The 19,444-nt window shown below is 47.1% G+C and overlaps 7 protein-coding genes across 7 annotated transcripts; 4 read left to right on the top strand and 3 right to left on the bottom strand.

The window, feature by feature from the left end:
- Positions 1 to 254: 254 nt before the first annotated feature.
- Positions 255 to 2,048, bottom strand: F9C07_667 (neutral amino acid permease; the record flags this gene model as incomplete). The annotated part of the gene is made up of 8 exons (XM_071511493.1): positions 255 to 338; positions 409 to 552; positions 592 to 810; positions 858 to 1,099; positions 1,125 to 1,268; positions 1,319 to 1,650; positions 1,702 to 1,788; positions 1,852 to 2,048. The coding sequence occupies 8 exons, from the start codon at positions 2,046 to 2,048 to the stop codon at positions 255 to 257; spliced, it is 1,449 nt and encodes a 482-aa protein (XP_071365613.1).
- Positions 2,049 to 4,782: 2,734 nt separating this feature from the next.
- On the top strand, positions 4,783 to 6,315 carry F9C07_2058880 (major facilitator superfamily domain-containing protein; the record flags this gene model as incomplete). Its single annotated transcript, XM_071508620.1, has 4 exons — positions 4,783 to 4,927; positions 4,983 to 5,894; positions 5,951 to 6,034; positions 6,110 to 6,315. The coding sequence occupies 4 exons, from the start codon at positions 4,783 to 4,785 to the stop codon at positions 6,313 to 6,315; spliced, it is 1,347 nt and encodes a 448-aa protein (XP_071365612.1).
- Positions 6,316 to 7,093: 778 nt separating this feature from the next.
- F9C07_665 (uncharacterized protein) lies at positions 7,094 to 7,712 on the bottom strand (the record flags this gene model as incomplete). The annotated part of the gene is made up of 2 exons (XM_041288693.1): positions 7,094 to 7,624; positions 7,680 to 7,712. The coding sequence occupies 2 exons, from the start codon at positions 7,710 to 7,712 to the stop codon at positions 7,094 to 7,096; spliced, it is 564 nt and encodes a 187-aa protein (XP_041141240.1).
- Positions 7,713 to 7,855: 143 nt separating this feature from the next.
- Positions 7,856 to 10,211, bottom strand: F9C07_1039304 (U6 snRNA phosphodiesterase Usb1). The gene is made up of 3 exons (XM_071507402.1): positions 9,085 to 10,211; positions 8,807 to 9,032; positions 7,856 to 8,751 (listed from the first exon to the last, which is right to left on the bottom strand). Exons 1-3 carry the CDS (start codon positions 9,344 to 9,346, stop codon positions 8,331 to 8,333), a joined length of 909 nt encoding a protein of 302 aa, XP_071365611.1. The 5' UTR covers positions 9,347 to 10,211; the 3' UTR covers positions 7,856 to 8,330.
- Positions 10,212 to 11,077: 866 nt separating this feature from the next.
- Positions 11,078 to 11,881, top strand: F9C07_664 (uncharacterized protein; the record flags this gene model as incomplete). Its single annotated transcript, XM_041288683.1, has 2 exons — positions 11,078 to 11,704; positions 11,762 to 11,881. The coding sequence occupies 2 exons, from the start codon at positions 11,078 to 11,080 to the stop codon at positions 11,879 to 11,881; spliced, it is 747 nt and encodes a 248-aa protein (XP_041141242.1).
- A 1,160-nt stretch (positions 11,882 to 13,041) lies between these two features.
- Positions 13,042 to 16,415, top strand: F9C07_1037012 (uncharacterized protein). The gene is made up of 3 exons (XM_041288684.2): positions 13,042 to 14,296; positions 14,377 to 15,944; positions 16,002 to 16,415. The coding sequence occupies exons 1-3, from the start codon at positions 14,201 to 14,203 to the stop codon at positions 16,126 to 16,128; spliced, it is 1,791 nt and encodes a 596-aa protein (XP_041141243.1). The 5' UTR covers positions 13,042 to 14,200; the 3' UTR covers positions 16,129 to 16,415.
- Positions 16,416 to 18,880, top strand: F9C07_1036951 (peroxisomal biogenesis protein peroxin). The gene is made up of 3 exons (XM_041288685.2): positions 16,416 to 16,756; positions 16,825 to 17,334; positions 17,399 to 18,880. The coding sequence occupies exons 1-3, from the start codon at positions 16,702 to 16,704 to the stop codon at positions 18,160 to 18,162; spliced, it is 1,329 nt and encodes a 442-aa protein (XP_041141244.1). The 5' UTR covers positions 16,416 to 16,701; the 3' UTR covers positions 18,163 to 18,880.
- Positions 18,881 to 19,444: the final 564 nt, after the last annotated feature.

Here is a 19,444-nt window from a genome sequence, read left to right as displayed (position 1 = left end):
TTCAGGGAGCGGTGATCTATTATCTATCCGGAATACTCACCGAGAAAGTTCATGAGTCCCTTTACTGAAGAAGCGGCAGTATCTAGATGAGGAAAGCTGCAGTCGTTCTAAAAAATCAGGTATGTATAGGTGCATATATACAATAGTCATACCATCACATAGTCACAAACGCCATTGATCCTAATCCCATGTCCACCGTATATATACGCACGCTGTATCGCATAAAAACAAGTCAAGCCCCCAACCCCGAAGCTTTACGCATTATTCGCGCACGAGAAACTTGCACTGCTCGGGTCGTCATGAATAGCTTTACCGGAAACATAAAGACCGAGGCCACACTGTATATTCATGAGCTACTGACCTGTCGAGATAGGGTACGGGGTTGAATAGGATAGATAGCAAACTCACAAGTGTGGCAGCGACAACAATAGCCATCAGGTTCACGAAGGTAAGAAGGATTTTCTTTGGAGAGGAGAACCAGAGACCTTTGTTCATGTGCAGCCAGAACATTCCGCTCAAGCCGAATGTGAACCAGCTAGCGAAAAGGGCAGTCTGTTATTGCTGTTAATGTATGAACGATGGCCGATGAGCTTGAGAATAGAGTACACATACAATCAAGCCGAGAAGGTTACTGAAGACAGGAATAGCTTCGGCGATGATCCAGGCAAGGACCCACAGACTCGCGGCAATACCGACCCAGGAGCTGACGGCGACCCAGTCACGCTTATGCATGCGGTCAGTACCACGGAAGATACGGATATAGATGTATTTGAAGGCGATGTGGCCGTTGATGACACCAGCGATGATGATCTGGATTTATTAGTCATTTTATTCGGCTTGCTAGAGCTGTGACTTACAGTTGGCAAAGCAATGCCGTAGGCAACTTTCGAGACGACAGGGCTTGCTGACCCCAGGGCAGGGGAGGCGACGTCAACACCAGCGTAGCGGTAGATGACCACGGCTGCAATGATGTATAGGGAGATGTCGATGCTCTGTAAAAGACAGAGAGCCTTGGGGAAGTCCCGCGGGTCCTTCAACTCGGCGGCAAATCCGAAGAAGGCGGCATGTCCAGCTGATTTGGTCAGAAGAGATTGCCAATCTAGCCAAAATAAATGATCACGCACCGAAAGCAAAAACAATGTTTGTAACAGACGTGAACCCGTGGACCAGGTCAGTCTTAACCGTAACCTGCATGCTCCCCGCTCCGGGAGCTAAGATGCCAACACCGATCATGGTGATGATAACAGCTGACAGAATACTGATGAATGCTGTTCCTTGTTAGTATTTTCTCTGAGAAGTACTATTCAGGGTCGCTTACAAACAAGCGATAGCCAGGACATCTTGGCCAGCGTCCGAGGCAAGGACAGCACAAAGGACACCACCGCTCCTACCACACCAAAGACAATGGAGCAGGTACCATGTTCAGTGAGGGTATTCATAGCAATGGCGAACGTGAGTATATGGCTGGCCATGATGAATACTAGGAACAATGTCTGTGTAATCCCGAGTAATTCACGCCCAAATTTACCCGCAAGCACCTCACCCGCATCAGCCATGTTCGAGATGTGAGGGTATTTCCATTTGAATTGTCCAATCACGTAGCCAGTGTATGTAGCCAGGGCTCCAAAGAAAATCAGGATGATGATAGCGCTGTCGATATAAGATCAGTCAATGTAACATCGTCTCCATGAGTGTGCGTACGGGACTAAACCTAAGCCAGCAACGGCCGCTGGTAAGGAAAGGACGCCCAAAGACACTGTCTCGGCCACCATGAGCAAACCGCATTGCCTATGGGAACGATTAATTGTCAGAGATATTGCTCAGCAGTCGTTGAGGTTCCCCAGTACACACCACCACTTCAGAACCTTGTACTTGACTTCGGCAAACTCCTCGTCACCGAAGGCATCTTGCATATATGGGGGTATCTCTTCTTTCTTCTCGTCTATGTTGAATGATCCCTGGTCAGCAGGCATATGCTTCTCCTGCTGCTCAACCTGCTCCACACGGTTCGTAGCAGGAGATAATGAGACAATCTGAGGAGGACTCATAATGACCACCTCTCTGCTATGCAAGGAATGAATAAGTTCACTAAAAAGGAAATATAGCAAGTGGAGCTTGCGTGAGGGCAAGAAAAGAAAGAGAGAGAAGGGATTCCCCGCTCAGATATATGGGGAAACTCAGAAGGTGAGGGCGAGCAGAAGAGCTGCCTGATGAGGAAATTGGCAGATGGGGGTCGGAAGAAAGGGGAACACTAAGGCAGTAAATCTCACTGTTCAACCTATCTTTGGCTTCCGAGCTTATCTGTTTCGAATCAAGAACGAGCCATACCAACCCCATAGACTTGCACTAACCCCAGTCTCCACCAGCGTAATAGCCTGTCTCAGCTCACCTGTCACCAGTGGCGAGGATCGCTTGGTTTCAGTGGGTCGCTGGCTGACCAGAACGAATCATGAATATGCGATGTAATAGAAATTGCCAGTGCCAAATCTGGGCTCTTGGAGGCCCACAGTCACACTCTGGTGTGGATCTGGAGAAAGACGGAGCGAGGTAGTTGCTGATAGCCACTGATGCATATTGAACACGTTGTCAGTTGTTTGATGCAAGGGAGACTGAGAAATCGATCCAAGTATCTCAAGATAGATACATGTAGAGATCGTAATTGACGTTCCTCTGACGTCCACTTGTTCTCCATGCTCTCAACAGACAGTTTAATTCCGCCCCGAGCGGGATAAGCTTCGACATGGCGTCGTGGACGAATGCGGACGGTCCCTTAATGTCCGCATTGCATCCAATCATTTGTACTCAAGTAGTATATATGCAGATCTGCCGTCACTGCATGAGCACCGTGACATAATCCCTCCGTTATGTCAACGTGTGCGAAGCTAATCGTTCAGATCTCTTTGGTAAGGGTGTGGCTATGTAACTGTTCTACACCTCTTGACAAATGAAAACGTAAACTTAAACTAAGCAAACATTATCAGCAGTTTATGCGACATGCTTATCTACAGAGACGCAGCTCATCACCTGCGCTGCTCTAGGTAGAACACACCCAGGTACCCACCGAGTGTACAGCCTTCGTTGAGGTTTATTGTTTGAGAATAAGTCTCCTCTAGAGCAAAACTTGCTTCTAGGTTCGATTTTTGAGTTCAATTGCTCAACCTTCTTCTAGAACGACAAACCAAAAAAGAAAGAAAAAGAAAATCGGTCGGTACCTGCCATGATGTGAGCTCAAGGTTTAAGCCAAGTGAAGTACTCGTATATACTGCTCGGCTACCCTCGGCCTCGGAACGGTTCCACATGAACACGAAAACATGACCCCGGTTCCGAAAGAAAATTCCTGAGATTCTGCCAGAATATGCATGTCCTCTGTACAGTACCCTGATCAGCGAAAGTTGGGCTTCACCGTAGCCATTGATATCCCAAACGTTCTCAGTCTCTCCATGGAACGCGTACCCCAGATCGGCTCAACCCCATATACCAACCCCCGCTGCATCTCCAAGACAGCCTAAAATGCCCCGGATACTACTCAATGGGGCCTTTTCCCCGGTCATTAGTTAATGGAATCCCCGTGAATGGACGAAGCAATAATCATTAGCAAATAGTTATCCCGAGGTATCTTGAACAAGCTCTCCCGCAGTGCCCGACTGTGGATCGGTTGCGGTGTGTACCGCCTCGACCCCGGCACGGCTTTCATTGAATTGCGGGTATTTCCACCAGAAAACATCCGGCTCCTTGTTCGCTTTCTGGGGTCCGGGGTAGCCGCCCAGTGATGGATGCGCGATTTATCACAATCCCGGGCGAATGGGGATTTCAGTGGTCCCCATCTCGATGCAATGGTTATCTTTTTCTGGGGAAGTTTCTGTTAGTCATGGCTTCAGTTAATGTGTTCATGTTCGGTCCACAGGTGTTCCGTAGACTGATAGATAAAAGCAAGATCATATCTCGCATTGTCATAAATTCAGGGGTGCGCCCTCTTTGAGGCAATGGGAGAGTAAAACTGTAGATTGGAAAATTGTGCCTTACAGTGACATTTGACCGTGACGCCGCAGACATAATCCTCGACACGGTTCAGGGCTCATCCAGGGATCTATTCTCGGTGCCGGCTTCCACGTGTCATTGTCTGTGAGATCTAATCGAACTGATATGAGTTTAACCGAGTCTTTACTGTCTGCGACGTACGAAGAATAAGCTTATTTAAGGCACCTTCCCGTAAGCTTGACAAAGCTGGTACTCACGTTCGAGTGGAAGTGTCTCACAGGCTCAGCCTTCAGACCTCAGGATTAACATTTGAGCCTCAGGGGAGATCAAAATTCCTGCCGAGCGTACGGGATCTCCTTTGGAATGAGCGGGAGGAAGCAAGCAAAGCAAAGGTCGGACAGTAGGTACTTGGCCGAGTCCGTGCAGGGTACCGATTGGCCAGCCCAGACAACGCTACGATTGGGTAGTCCAACATTTCAACTACTAAACGGGGATGTTTTTGGCTCAGATTCATGATGCCAATATCTTCAGTCAAACTGGATGAGACCCTTGCCCGGGAATACAGATTGAGGCAGGTTTAAGCCCTCTAAATTAAGGCCGCCCCTCACATCGCCAAGGCTTGAGTCAGCTCGCTTGGACCTTCATAGTAAATCTACCCCTCCACCATGTCATTCGTGCGACCGGGTCGCCGTAGCCTGGTGTAGACCCATCGTGGCTCGGGAGTCCGACCTTAAAAGATATTGAAGCATCATCTGCTTCTTGCCTCGCCTCCTTCTGCGACCTCAGTAGTGAGAATTTACAACCATGGCCGAGACGGAAAATGGCCATATCGCGCAGGATGGCGAAGGCTCGAATCCCGAGCCATCCTTCTATGAACAGAAGGACGCTCGCCAGGTTATAGGCAGAATAATAAGTACAAACTTCGCGGTCATGGTAGCTGGACTGAATGGTCCGTATCTCTGATCATCTGGACAAATTAGGAACTCCGAACTGACCAAGTGTAGACGCTGCCACGGGTGTGCTGATACCCTACATCCAGCCAACCTACGAGATAGGTTTGCTGCAAGTCTCATTCATATATCTCGTGAATTTTGCCGGCTGGCTCTGCGCTTGCTTTGCCAATATCCATGTCTGCTCCAGGCTAGGAACGGGGGGCACGCTGCTCTTGGGCGCAACGGTTCAGTGCCTCGGGTATGCACTCATGTTCTGGCATCCGCCCTATCCTCTTTTCATGGCCGCCTTCTTTTTCACGGGCATGGGTGTCGCTTTCCAGGATGCGCAGGCAAACGCATTTACTATCACTGTGAAGAACGCTCATAGATGGCTGGGCATACTTCATGCTGTTTATGGGATGGGAACTATCATTGCTCCACTGATTGCTAACACAATCGCCTCGCGAACGCCAGAATGGCACCATTACTACTTGATCGTGTTCTGTGTGGGCGTTGTGAATATCTTGCTTCTCGCGTGGACATTCCGGCGAGGTCTTTTCCGACCTAATGTGCGAAATGCCAAGGATACCGCTGGTAGTGAATTGAAGGCTACGCTAGCTAATCGGTCGGTGTGGATCCTGAATGGATTCTTCTTCCTCTATGCCGGCGCGGAAGTGGCTTCCGGAGGTACGATTCTGAAATATAAGCCGAGTATATATGTCTTCCAGTTTCAGCTAACCTGGATAGGATGGATTGTTCAGTTCATTATCTCAGTAAGGCATGGTGACCCGAAGAAAGTAGGTTATATCGCCTCCGGGTTTTGGACTGGCTTTACCGTGGGCCGGGTTCTTCTCGCGGACATTACACACAAATTCGGTGAGCGTCGAATGGTCTTTGCTTATCTCGTGCTGGCGCTGGCGATGCAGCTTGTGTTCTGGATCGTCCCGAGTATCCCTGTAAACGCTATCGCGGTCTTCCTCTTGGGTAAGTATTTTGAACACTCGCAGCAGGAGTTGGTAGAATGCTGACAATCCAAATAGGCTTCTTCATCGGACCGTTTTACCCTGTTGGACTATATGTTCTTACTGAAATCGTGCCCCAAGAGCTTCATGTCGGGGCAATTGGTATGTTAACCGAGCGTCAGCTTTCTTTCGCACATTTTACAGGCTCAGTTACGCTTTGCTAACCCTTTGGATTAGGCTTCACTGCGAGTCTAGGACAAGCTGGCTCGGCCGCTTTCCCCTTCATGACGGGCGCAATAGCCTCGAAAGCAGGTGTTCAAGTCTTGCAACCGATCATGGTCGGCTTGCTTATCGGTATCGGTATATTCTGGGCTTTTATTCCGAAACAGGGGACCATAAGGCTCGAGGACGACGACGATGAGAACGCCCGACTTATAAACTAGGATAAGCAGGCGACGTTCTCGTCGATATAGTTGATACACTTTCCGATATGGATTGTGCCCTTTCAAAATTGCTGCATTGAAAGAATGCTTTGTTATGACTAAGTTGTTCAGAATTACTCTATACCTCGTACGAAATAGAAGTTCATGAAGAAGGACCAGGGCTACTGAAGTAACGGAACATGTTTCCGTCACCGCAGTGGTAGTTGATTCCTCGAGGATTGAATTTACCTCATACCGCCGAGCGATTCGCAGTGAAGTTGATATCCCATGTCAATATGCGTAGCGAAGCCATTAGAGTGTTTGAGGATCATGACCAGGTATACTCAACCTCAACGGTTCACTGTGTCAAGACGCACGATAGATATCTAAGGCGATGATCCCACGTCGCTCGGGCACCGATACAAACTTGTAGTTACGTATAAGCTAGTACATTTGCCGTGCAATGTCTCGAACCGTACGCAACCGAGCCCTGCCTCACATGAACAATTAGCATTATAGCCTCCGCTTTGATAACATTCATAATTTAGTGAGAAATAGCTCAGAGAGAAGATTAAGTCGTCATAGCCTTACACATCCGCAGATGGTATGGCGATCCGACTAAGGATGACTGATACGAAGAGTTTCATCATAGCTGAAGAACCAGGGTCAAGGGGAGGAGACTCACGGAACACTATATAGGCTTTCAGAAGACCCGACCGTAGTCGAGTAATAGCGGGTTTAGATAATGCCAAAAGTTCATCATAGCTCCATTTCGTATTTTCGTCGAAGAATCCGGCAGCTAATCTTCATACGAAATGATCCTGCGACCAGCTATATGAGAATTATAACCTGATGGAGCAGGCTTGCAGGTATCTTCAGAAGCGTCTTCATCATAGTCCAGCGTAGGGTCCGAACTATTATCTACGGTTCGGTTCCTGGCCACGGACTGCCTGGTATCAGACTGCAGAGTTCTCGCTTGTTGATCCTCGCCTGTCGATTGATCAGTTTCACCAACGACACCAGAGCGCTTTGCAGAAGTGTCTTTGTCATCTGCTTGATTATCCTTAATCTCATTGATTTCAGCAGCTTTCTGATACACCTCCTCCTCTTCTTTAAGTAGTCTTTCGCGCATAAGTGAGTGTATCTCACTATGTCTGAATATTTCGATCTGCTCGTCCGTCAGGGTGCGCTTCACACCATCGGGGTAGTATCCAAGGCCGTCGTCATCGACTGCCAGCTCGTCCGTTACATTTTCATTGTAGGTATACTCAGATACAAGGGACCGAGTACTTCCGGGAAAGTGTTTAGCTTGAAATGCTTGTAGGTCTTCCTACAGCGAAGGGGGTCAGTGAGATGGGCTAACGACAATATAGGACAAAACTCACTATCGTTACAGGTGGGATGTGCGGTGTAGACATTTTGATTATTATTTGAAATACAAACCTACTCACACGATCCAAGTCATGCGTGAATACAGTATACTGATCGACGTGAGAGCAGGTTGTAAACTCCCGCGAATTGAGGACGGGAGGAAATCAAAAGGACGCGTCTCTTGGCGCGACAACCAAGGTCTGTAATCTTACGTCTTTCCCGTATTTATGTATCCTGAGGCATCCACATATATCTCGTACATTTTCCCTCTGCAGAGATTCCATTGAAATGATGTCTAACATTAAAAGGTCCTAAGAAAAGCGAATTGAAACTATTACAGCTAGAAATCTTGTAGCTCGATGATCCTACCTTCATGACGAGATTCCTGAATGTGCGATGGGCAGAATAATGCATTTTCGAGACCTACCTATATACTTCTCGCATGAACTTGGATCCTCGGAGAGCATCCCTGAATCCCCATGAGTCTAATATTAATTATGAGCGCCTGGATAACTGGGAAATATTTGAATACAGTGACTAATGACTAGTCAGCTGATCCCGCAGCTGTTCCTCCAGGAGCTGCACTGTCAGTGTTAATGCAAGGCGTCGATCAATTATGTTCACATGTCACGGCAGAAATAAAATCTCCGTTCTTTTCTAACTAATTACCCCAGCAGACAAGCAAGCGGCATGCTCGTTATATTGTTGCCAATTTTCGCCTTCACGCAGTCAAAGTAGACGCTCAAATCACTAAGTTCTCGAAGTTTTATATTAGCGATCTGATCCCTTTCATCGGGAGAGGGTTCTGTCAAGCTCCAAGCCAAAGAGATGTGAAAGCAGTGAGAATAGTCTGCAGAACCACCTCGCTGCCATTTCATAGGAGAGCTCAAGCCTGCATCTGCAGTCAAGATATGCGGTGAAGCCTCATAGAGCGGTGGCTGGTTGAAAAAAGCTAGCGATCGATTTGAGAGTTTCAGAAGGCGGTTGAGGGCGTCATTTTCTGGCTTTTTCACTCGCAGGACATAAAACCACCGTGTCTTTTCATGATTGGACACACAGTATAAACCTTCCGTTGTAGCATTGAACCTTGTGTTATGTCAAATTTTTTTATCCTGCAAGGGGGAAAAGGCAACCAACTTACGCTCGTATGTTTGAGTCTTCAATGGCGGATTTAAAGGTGTCCAAAAATGATTGCCGCTGCTCAGTCCGAAGAACTACCGGCCTTGAAAGGCTGATGTGCAGTGGGAGTTGTGCGCCAAGATCACTTCGCAGCAAGCTATTGAGTTTTACTTTACTCTTTCTAAGCTTTCCCTCAATCTGCGCAATAACATTGCTTAACGTGGAAAGCTCTCCTTTTGACGGATACCCTGCTCAAGTTAGCTCACCAATCAGGAGTAGCAGCAGAGATTGTAACCCTACACTCTAGATAGATATGAGTCGGCCAGTTTCCTTCAACGTGCGGAATGGCCCTTTTACGGCCCCCATGGAGGCTTGGATCATCTTTTACACTAATACGAGTGCTCGATGCATATAGATCATGAAAGGTTTTCGGTAGCGGAGGGAGGGATGAGACCGGCGTGGCAGTGCTTTCTTGCCGCAGTCTCTTGGCTGGTCTTGGGGAACTTTCACTGTGTGAAGTATCTTCCTCGGACTCTGAATCCGAATATTGCACCAACGCCATCAGGTGATGGGTGTTTCCTTGGGAAGAAATGTTTTGTTATTCAACGCACAAGCCAAGAAAGTGTGGGTAACTTTCAGTATTCTGGGGCGCCAAGCTTGCGGCTTGCTTTACCCAATGAGACATTGACAATAGATGATTTCGTATATGCATCTTAACCATGCACCAGCAATAGTTAATTATTGCTCCGTTCAACTTATTGATATCGGGATTTGAACTAGCCTGCTACTACATGAGCAGCGCCTTGCGTCTCCGGCTGCTCGCTATATCGTAACTTGACTCATAAAATTATTCGACGAGAGAAATAGTTGAAAACAATAGCCAGTGCTCCCATACTACTCGGACCCCGAAGCTTTCTGAATCCTCTCGTGTCGTGTACTCACATTACAGGCCAGTTCTATATATCCTTCAAGTCAGAAAACTTAAATACTCGTGATGATGACCGTAAATCGAAAGTACAAGTGAAACTGGTCTCGTGACTCGGATAATAATGCCTAAATTTAGTTTCTCAATTTCTTATTTAATTTTACCAGATCTCGTCTTAGTTGACTAAGCAGGAGCCTTAGCGCTTCCAGCAGTGTTTCAATGCCGAATTTTGTATACATATGTTCTGGAACTTCGCGTCTGGTCCAGATGGTAGAATGGACGTTAAGTGAATGGTCCAGAATGTAAAATTGGTCCCTTGAATTTTATTAAGAACCGGTGGGTCGTGCGAGGTGACTAACTCAGTAAACGTCATGGAAGCAAATTCCACGGTTCTTCTAGACCTCTCGCTTAGTACGACATCATAGAGTAGTACCTGGACTAGCAAAGCTACACAACCCTAGTCCTTCTAATACCATCAGCACGGACGCTATGAGCGTACTAATGATGAACTTAGAATTCGAATCAATTCTTCCTTTGTCGAGATAATGAACTAGGAGCTCTTTGATATAGATACTTCGGGTAATGGTCGGATAGGAGGAAAACATACGCCCCATCAGGTGGAAACTGTGAGATCAGTTATGACGTGACTTTAGATATTGGTCAGCAGTGATCTGCGGTCCACTTTAGTCATTCAGCCCAGTCAGATGCTGAAGGGAACCGTTGGTTGGTGCTGACTGCTCGTAAGGTTTCAGTGCCTTTTCTCAGAAAGAGAAAACTTTATGAATCCGTGGAAGACAACCTTGGGCTGTAAGAATTCCGCTAAATCTCTGAGGTCAACCATCTAGACTCTCATCTTTTCATCATCGAGGCCAGTTGAATGTAACCAAAAGGGCCTAGTCTTCCGGACAGATCCTTACGCTAAGCTCGATGTGGCGAAGCCGCTAAGCCTATACAAGGCTGACGTGCCACTGTTATCGATAAGCCCACCCCCGGACCCTGCGGGATCATCATACGCAAGTCGTCACGTCACTCTCGGCCACCGGGGGCAGTGATGACTCTTCTTTAAATTATTGCTATCTGTCAGGAGTATTCTTCCTCATCCTCTTACTATCTATCTCTACTTTCATCTTTGTCAAAGATTTCACACCAGAAGACCACAATATCAACAGTTCGAGCGCCTTTGAACTACGATTTTCTACTTTCGATACTAGCCCCACATCAGATCGTGACATTAAACGCACTATCACAATAGCGTCCGTGTGCTATCGCCTACCTGCATACATCTATTCAACTATATCCAGCCATCTGAGCTGTCAGAGGACAGGTCTCAAATTTATTCTACGACACCTTCACCGTCTATTCAACAATATGGTCTCCACCGGAGAAGCCGTCTATATGACACCCTACTCGCCCTACCCTTCTCACCACCAGCTGGATTCGGATCTGAACATGAACAGCTCCTGCTGCCGTTTCCTCTCATCTTCACCAAGCCGCCAGTCACTCCGACGCCAGCGATCCTCGTCTATCCCTTCTATCTACTTTGACGGATATCTCGAGCACCTCCCCGTCGAGCCAAAGAAGAAACGCGAGTGCACCAGTCACTACAACAATCACTCCCGTCGTCATTCTCGCGGCCCACGACGCACAATGAGGTACTCCCGAGACAGTCAACTCGTTAATCCTGACGTCATCGACCGCCTGGACAGTGCTAGCTTTTTTCAGTATCACCATGAAGGACCATACGATGCAGTTTACCCGGAAAGAAATTTCGACAGCAAGTTGAGCCCAATTGAAGCCGTCAAAAGAACGAATGAGGAAGCTTTGAAGGCCACCCCAGAGGATAAGATCAAAGACAGCATTAACAGCCATCGTCCTCTCGATGGGGTGGCTTTCTATCCACCTGGTACTACGGATAGGGAAGGACAAACTTACAACTACGAGGAGGGTACCAATATGATGAACGACTATGGTAACTTTATGCGCTGCCCCGGCTTGGTAAGTACCCACTCTTGTGTCATCCTTGACACGGCAAAGCATTAAACTCTTTGACAGAAATTCACCGAAGAAGACTTTAAGAATGACCCTTTCTACAACACGCCGCTTCCAAAGCCATTCGCCTCCCTCAGAAGGGTACTGAGCCTGCGTCGCCGAAACCGCAGGAGTACCCAGTAAACTCGAATTCGACTCTCCGTTTCCAAATGGTTATTTAAGGAGTATATAAAAGGTTGATATAAAGGGCTGAGATGTCAGGGATTTGACAACACAATGTGATACCTCATGTTTTGTATTGTTTTCATGTACTTCAGCATCATGCTGACCATGGAATGGGTTGATACATGGATTTGTTCGGAGTTTTGGGCATGGAGTCATGGATTGATTATCTTTCATGTTGTTCGGCTTTCTGTACTTTTAAATGTCCGTCAAGATTCCAACGCGCTTCCTCCTATGGCCGTTGAGCTTGATCATGGTCATGATTGGGCATGTTTAATGTTGTTTGTAACTATTCCTGTATCCACTGCCCATCAGAGAACCAACTGGACTTGTTCCTGCCTCTCGGATGCAACATCACAAAGTCCGATTGAGTGCAATTGAATGAACTTACTTCTTCCTCTCGGGTTTGACTATGAATCCGATAGAGGGACACTTTACAAACATTACATTGCCAGTAGTAACCTCTTTCCCGTAGTAACGTAAAAATCTTAGTTCTATTCATTTGTTCCTTTGATGCAGGCGTACACACACGAAATGAGTAATTTGCATTTTATGATCGAGTCATGCAAATGAGGTGTATTTTATTTATTGAACGGGAAAAAATTAGCCACGTACTTGCAAAATCATCCAGGACAGTGAAAAGTCCTAACTGGTGGTACGTCCTAATCTTGACATGACTTGTATCAATACCAATCACAAAGTATAAGTATGGACGATCTCTACTAGTAGCTGTTCGCTGAAGGCAACCAAGAAATATGATACGTAATGAGGAGGGGGAAAGTAAATTGAAGGAAGCGGTTAAGCGAGAAGTGCGAGAATGCGGTATGGTATGTGTGCATCTAGCAGATACCACTCCATGCTCCAGCTCGCCCTTGCATGTACGCTAATATATTAGTAGCTTGGGTATATGATGGGCATGCCCAACCTTAATTATTGCTCTCCAAAATGGAAAACCTTAAGTCAATCGGATTTGTCTTTTTTTCAGTCGTGTTTAGTTTTCTTCGGGGTTTGGTGAATCGAAAACGAAATATGAAAAGAAAAGAAAAGAAAAGCACCCAAGAGAAAAACTTGTACCCAATTCAGGCACCTATAGTATTGTGCATGACTTGATAATTAAATCCGCCCTGGAGTAACAGTAAGCTCTATTTTCTATAAGCCAAATCGCTTACGGATACATGGAATGTAAAGCCATGAGTATGCCTTCAGTTCAATACAAATGGATTGAGCTCTAGCCCTTAGGGCTGGATGGTCTCCACGAGATGCCAAGATTGTTGGGTCTGGGGAAAACTGTACACGCGCGTGCTTGGCGCAACCAGGGTCTTTTAAAATGACACTAAGGCTAGGAGAATCAGTCAGGGTTCCATTCATTACCGCCGGGGGAAAGGTGTCACGCCATTTGCTGAGCATGGGAGATTTCTCCAGGATTTAAGGGTTCTGTGATTCAGATGGGTCTTATAATATATTTTTTTAGTGTGGTGTCACTTGCAGGGCATACATAATTTGTAGTCTAAATACTACGTTAGTTTGTTGCTGCCCAGGTTGTTAATTGATCTTGTTCAGCACTGGGGTCCCCTGTATACCTACTGCATTATGATAACTCTATCCTTACAGCATTGTTCACAGTACTTACAAACTTGAAGTCTCCCATTAGCGATGCTTAGTCATATATCTTTTAGAGGGGTGTTTCATGATATTCATCTTTCATTTTTCTCACTTGTTATTGCCCTGATTATAACAAGATCATCCTTGTTGTTATTGTTTCATATAACCTGAAACAGCCTTCTTTGTTTCAACAAAAAGTTGAGGACTATAGAAAAACATAGATGGGGCGCTAGCGAATGGAACTGCTTCGGAAAAGGCTTGGCGGAGGTTATTGAAGGAGGACTATTGATAATCATCCGATTACTGTCATGCAACTCCGCCACCAAGGACAGCTTGTCAACTTCTCTCGCTCTACTCCTTCATAACTCGCCCAATCCGCTCATTCTCTTTTTTATGATTTTCTCGGTCGCATTGGATTTTGTTGCGTCTTTTTAATTTTTTCGTTCTTATAAACCCCGATATACATACATACATACATACATACAGCAGTGGATCATTATTGACAGAAGATCATGAGTTTGTTTAGACCCTTGATCTGATTGACAATTTCTAGGCCCACTGCTTGTGTTTTTCATGTGAAGGGTCAACGGATTTACACAACCGATAGACACTAAGTTTCTACACATCTACACATCCATTACAATCGTTTCCTTGCACGTTGTTCTCCCGATAAAAAAAATGCCTTCCGCAGCCAAAGTATTTTATTTGGCTGTGTTTGCCTTCTTGAGGCTCACCAATGCCGAGTCTCAACACCATGACCAGAATACATGCGCCGTGAGTTACACCTCATATATAGAGAAATTGGATTTACTCTTCCCTTATTGAGCCCATTTGCTAATCTATGTTCTGCCTAGATCGACCCTAAAGCCACGGTCTCCGACGCTTGCGTCTCCTACAACAGCATTGATTCGTTGAACGACAAAGTCTACCCTCTCCTCCAAACCATAACCCAAGATACCGACTTCTTCTCATACTATCGGCTCAATCTCTTCAACAAAGTCTGCCCCTTTTGGTCAGACGAGAATAGCATGTGTGGAAACATTGCATGCTCCGTTACAACCATCGAGGCAGAAGAGGATATCCCGCTACCATGGCGTGCAGAGGAGCTAAGTAAACTCGAGGGTCCGAAAGCTGGCCATCCTGGGCCCGGGGTCCGGAAGGAGCGGCCTGGCGATCGTCCACTCCAGGGCATGCTAGGAGAAGATGTCGGAGAAAGCTGTGTGGTCGAGTACGATGATGAGTGCGATCAGCGAGACTATTGCGTTCCGGAGGACGAAGGGGCGAGCGCCAAAGGCGACTATGTCAGTCTGCTCGATAACCCGGAGCGATTCACGGGATATGCAGGAATGGGAGCCCACCAGGTGTGGAATGCAATTTACCGTGAGAACTGCTTCTTGAAGTCAACACCAGAACAATTGGAACTGTCTGCGAATCCTCAATTTGGAGAGCTTCAGGCTGCCAATGACTTGCGTAATGTCCTCCAGAAGGAGCTGAAGCGCACAGAGGGATTACCGCTGGACAATGAATGCCTCGAGAAGCGAGTCTTCCACCGGGTCATCAGCGGTATGCATGCGTCTATTTCGACCCACCTTTGCTGGGACTATTTCAACCAGACCACCGGCCAATGGAACCCGAACTTGCAATGCTTCAAGGAAAGATTGCATGACCACCCGGAGCGCATCTCGAACTTGTACTTCAACTATGCCTTGGTGTCCCGCGCTGTCGCGAAATTACGGAAGCACCTGGAGAGCTACACATATTGCACCAGCGATCCCGCCCAGGATGCAGACACTAAGGAGAAGGTGTCTCTCTTGACTTCGGCTCTCGCAAACCGGCCACAAATTTTCGATGAGAACTTGATGTTCCAGGATCCAAGTGCCATCGGCCTGAAGGAAGACTTCCGCAACCGGTTCAGAAACGTGAGCCGCTTGATGGACTGTGTTGGGTGCGATAAGTGCCGATTATGGGGAAAACTGCAGGTCAACGGATACGGCACCGCCTTGAAGGTCCTGTTTGAGTACGATGAGACCAAGAATGGAGAAAACCCTCCTTTGCGCAGGACAGAACTTGTGGCTTTGATCAACACTCTAGGTCGCATCTCTCACAGTGTGGCGGCTGTTAAGAGCTTCCATCGTGCTATGGATGTGCAAGATGGAGAGACTCTTACAATTCCAGCCGACGTGTCGTCCGTAAAGAACCCTGATGGCAAGACAACAAGACGTCTTGTCAAGGATGGTGGTACGACTTTCTACTATGAAGATGATGAAGATGATTTTCAGTATCTCACTGAAAAACTACCATGGGAGCGGGCGCCACGAGGTGAGAATGACGGCTTCTTAGACGAGCTCCGTGCCGAGTTTGAGGTTTTTTGGAATACATTCTTCTACGTCCTGAGAAGCTGGGCCAATATTCCCAAGACTCTGTAAGTTATCAATGACGTGCATTAAAACGCCCGAGTACTAATGGTTATTCCACACAGATTTGAAATTATTGTTCTAGAGTTCAACCGACTGTGGAGTTATTGGCTAGGACTTCCTGTGCCGCCACGGATGTGGAGGATCAGACGGCCATCGGAGCCGGGGATGGAGAGCCGCGATGAGCTATGATCAGGGGTGTTTTGCAGCATATACATTTGGTGATCATGTTTGTGGATCATTTAACTGTACAATAACAGAGGATCTCTTCATTGGCGTTTCTTAGGCGTTGTCAACAACCAGCGGATACACATCTTTGGCGTTTAGGGTGTATATCATACGGGTGTGTGAGCAGCTTTGGATGTTAAGTCTTGTTCACCGAGAGTCCAGGCTTGGATGAATGAATCTCTTTTGAATATTAATGTTCCTCTCGGTTTTCTAGAACCTCGTATCAACGTAATCATATGAATCACCAAACTTTCGGAATTCGCTCGGAGTTCTCCGTCGGCAAGCCTTCCGGTAGAGCCTCGGTATTTCCGGGCACATGCACCACCGGACTTTTCGATTTCTCCTCCTTTGCGCCTCCACCGCTCTCAGACCCCATCGTTTCCATCTCCACACCATTCACTCTCCTCTACTCTTCCCCTTTCCCCATCTCTAAGCTTTCGCTATATACCTCACCATTAGCACGAAGAGCCCTGCTTACTGTCTCCGCTTGGGTCGATCTCGATGCCAGGCTGCTGATTGATCATCTTCGACACACATATGGCATCGGTTTCGCCACCCAAGCCTTGGGAGAGAGCGGGTGCCACAGCGGGTGGTAAGTCATTGTTAACTTGTCGATCTATCATCGTTTTTTTGACCTTTACTCACACGATATTTTACTAGGAAACGCATTATCAGCATCACCTACTGGCGGCTCAGTCGCCTCTTCTGCGATGACTGCCACAGCCGCGGCACCAGCCGCGACCACATCTACAACCGCCTCAACAACATCTGCCGCCCCCGACCTTCCCTCTCGTCCTAATTCGCTAAATACCGTTGTAAATCGCACCGCGTCGAACTATTCGCCATATGGTGCCTCCCGGCTTGGAGCTAGCCCATATGGAGGGTACGGTGGCTATGGCTCATACTCCTCGCCATATTCCCGCTTTGGCTCCATGGGGTCAATGTACGGAGGGTATGGAGGTTATGGCGGCATGTACGGTGGAATGGGTGGCATGGGTGGGATGTACGGCGGCATGCCTGGTGATCCCAATGACCCCAACAGCTTGACCAATTCCTTCAGTCAAAGCACACAAGCCACGTTTCAGATGATTGAAAGTATTGTGGGCGCATTCGGCGGATTCGCTCAGATGCTTGAGAGCACCTATATGGCAACCCATAGCTCATTCTTTGGTATGTTGCAGTCACCTAGTTTAACCGGCGGTGAAAATTGCGATTTACTAATGCCTCTTTCTAGCAATGGTGTCAGTTGCAGAGCAGCTCGGGAATTTGCGTACTACCTTGGGTTCAGCCCTTGGAATCTACACTATGATTCGGTGGTTTAAGACGTTGATTGCTAAGATTACTGGCCGCCCTCCTCCGGCGGATGCCACTTCTCTGACTCCCGCTGCCTTTGCGGCATTTATCCACGGTCGGAGTTCGCCGGCTACCCTTCCGGACGGCTCTCCCGCCCCCCCTAAGCCATCGAAGAAGCCATTCATTATGTTCCTCCTTGCTGTTTTCGGACTTCCTTACCTGATGAGTAAACTCATCCAGTCACTCGCCCGCTCCCAAGAGGAACGCCAAAAGCTCATGATCGGGCCAAACGGCGAGCCCGTACAACAGGCACCATTGGATCCTTCGAAGCTTGACTTCTGTCGGGTCTTGTACGACTACACCCCTGAGACTCAGGAGACCAATGGAATTGATCTGGCCGTGAAGAAGGGCGATATCGTCGCTGTTCTTAGCAAGTCAGATCCCACAGGCAACGCATCGGAATGGTGGCGATGCCGCGCCCGGGACGGCCGCGTCGGGTATCTCCCCGGGCCATATCTAGAGACTATCCAGCGGAAGCCACAACAGCAGGCGATCACATCGGGTGGCGAGGCAAGCAGCCGTACCAACAGCATGCAAGCTCGCGTCTCGGACGAAATCCCGGCAAACGAAAAGAAGCCTGAACTCAAAGGAAAGATGGGCGACATCTCTCCAGAAAGCTTCCAGAAAAGTGCTTTCTACTCGTAATGCCTGAGCGGATTTGATATGCCATGCTTTTATTTCTTACTTCTATCATTAGTCCACGAGCAGGAGGTCATGTCGGGTTGACTCCCTTGCAGCATGGATCTTACTACTAATGGGCGGGACCTCATGACTACTTCACTACTGGATATTCAAGCGTTTGGGTGCTTAGAGGTATACGGATTCCTTCACATAGTTCACGTTTCCCTTTACTTTCTTGCGTTTCTCTCATGTTCCACGTTTTCAGCGGCCAGATGACTATTTATATTATTTATCACTTCATACCGTGTACAGATTACCATTTCTTCTTTTTGTTGTCAATGACAAAAATTGACCGGTTGATCAAAGCCACATACACATCTACACAAAGTAAAGAAAACCATGCCTATGTAAACCAATGAGTAACCACGATAGAAAACAAGAAGAAATAAAACCGAGTCATGATCCCTCGAACTAACCAATACCGGCAATCTCCACGACTCCACGTTCCTTATCAATTTGCCAGTTAAGAGCTAACGATCAAAGCGTAAAAGAACCACCGTTCATCCCCCAACTCTATTCTCCATCCGGCAAAACAACCCGTCCACTGCCCTGCCGTACAACTACACCATTCAGCCGAGTGACATTTGAACATCAATGCCCCTGGGCCATTTACCTGGATTGATAAGGTAGTGGCGGCGAAACGATATTCATTAGCTTACCGGTTGTGGGGGAGGCACGCATGTACATGTGTATGTATGTAGGTGTGTAATTTTAAATATATTCCTGCTCATTAGCTTAGAGGGTGATGGCGCTAGTTAGTTATGTATATGTCGATTATTAAGATTTTCTTTCTTCAATGGGTAGTTATATGTTTGTTGATCGATGAGTAAGAATAGTATATACTTTGTACTGTGTAGTAGTGTTGAGTAGATACGGGTAGGTTACTATATAAAAGTTTGAAGTATGTTATATAATTATGCTCTATTTCTTCTGTATATGTACAGTACAGAACATTAGATGCTATACTAGGTAGGGAAAAATAGCGCATATAGATCGAGTATTGAGTTAGTATAGCACCTACCGACGTCAACGTCTACCCCTCCAGACCAAAATGCCACCGATGTAATTGATAAGAACATCGGTGGCGAAAATGAGGCGAAGAACAGACTATCATGCATGTTGTGTGTAAGAACGATGAAGATAGCCAGTAGTGGCAGTGGCAGTGGCAGTGAGCTTACTAGTAGGACGCGGAAGCAGTTCAGAGTTCCCCTTTTAGAAGGCGGGCAAAAGTACCGATACGAGAGTA

This window comes from Aspergillus flavus, chromosome 1 (assembly GCF_009017415.1).
Source record: "Aspergillus flavus chromosome 1, complete sequence".
NCBI lineage: Eukaryota > Fungi > Ascomycota > Eurotiomycetes > Eurotiales > Aspergillaceae > Aspergillus > Aspergillus flavus.
The sequence above is the reverse complement of the archived record's forward strand: the minus strand, read 5'-3'. Positions and strand labels throughout refer to the sequence as shown.

What these genes read in the sequence shown, in the direction of transcription:
- F9C07_1037012 (XM_041288684.2), top strand. Translation starts at nt 14,201, where the DNA reads ATGCCTTCCGCAGCCAAAGTATTTTATTTGGCTGTGTTTGCCTTCTTG. An exon ending in ATGACCAGAATACATGCGCC is followed by an intron (nt 14,297 to 14,376) that starts GTGAGTTACACC and finishes TGTTCTGCCTAG; the next exon opens with ATCGACCCTAAAGCCACGGT. An exon ending in GCCAATATTCCCAAGACTCT is followed by an intron (nt 15,945 to 16,001) that starts GTAAGTTATCAA and finishes TATTCCACACAG; the next exon opens with ATTTGAAATTATTGTTCTAG.
- F9C07_1036951 (XM_041288685.2), top strand. Translation starts at nt 16,702, where the DNA reads ATGGCATCGGTTTCGCCACCCAAGCCTTGGGAGAGAGCGGGTGCCACA. An exon ending in AGCGGGTGCCACAGCGGGTG is followed by an intron (nt 16,757 to 16,824) that starts GTAAGTCATTGT and finishes ATATTTTACTAG; the next exon opens with GAAACGCATTATCAGCATCA. An exon ending in AACCCATAGCTCATTCTTTG is followed by an intron (nt 17,335 to 17,398) that starts GTATGTTGCAGT and finishes GCCTCTTTCTAG; the next exon opens with CAATGGTGTCAGTTGCAGAG.
- F9C07_1039304 (XM_071507402.1), bottom strand. Translation starts at nt 9,346, where the DNA reads ATGGCGTTGGTGCAATATTCGGATTCAGAGTCCGAGGAAGATACTTCA. An exon ending in GACTCATATCTATCTAGAGT is followed by an intron (nt 9,033 to 9,084) that starts GTAGGGTTACAA and finishes TAACTTGAGCAG; the next exon opens with GGTATCCGTCAAAAGGAGAG. An exon ending in GAAGACTCAAACATACGAGC is followed by an intron (nt 8,752 to 8,806) that starts GTAAGTTGGTTG and finishes ACATAACACAAG; the next exon opens with GTTCAATGCTACAACGGAAG.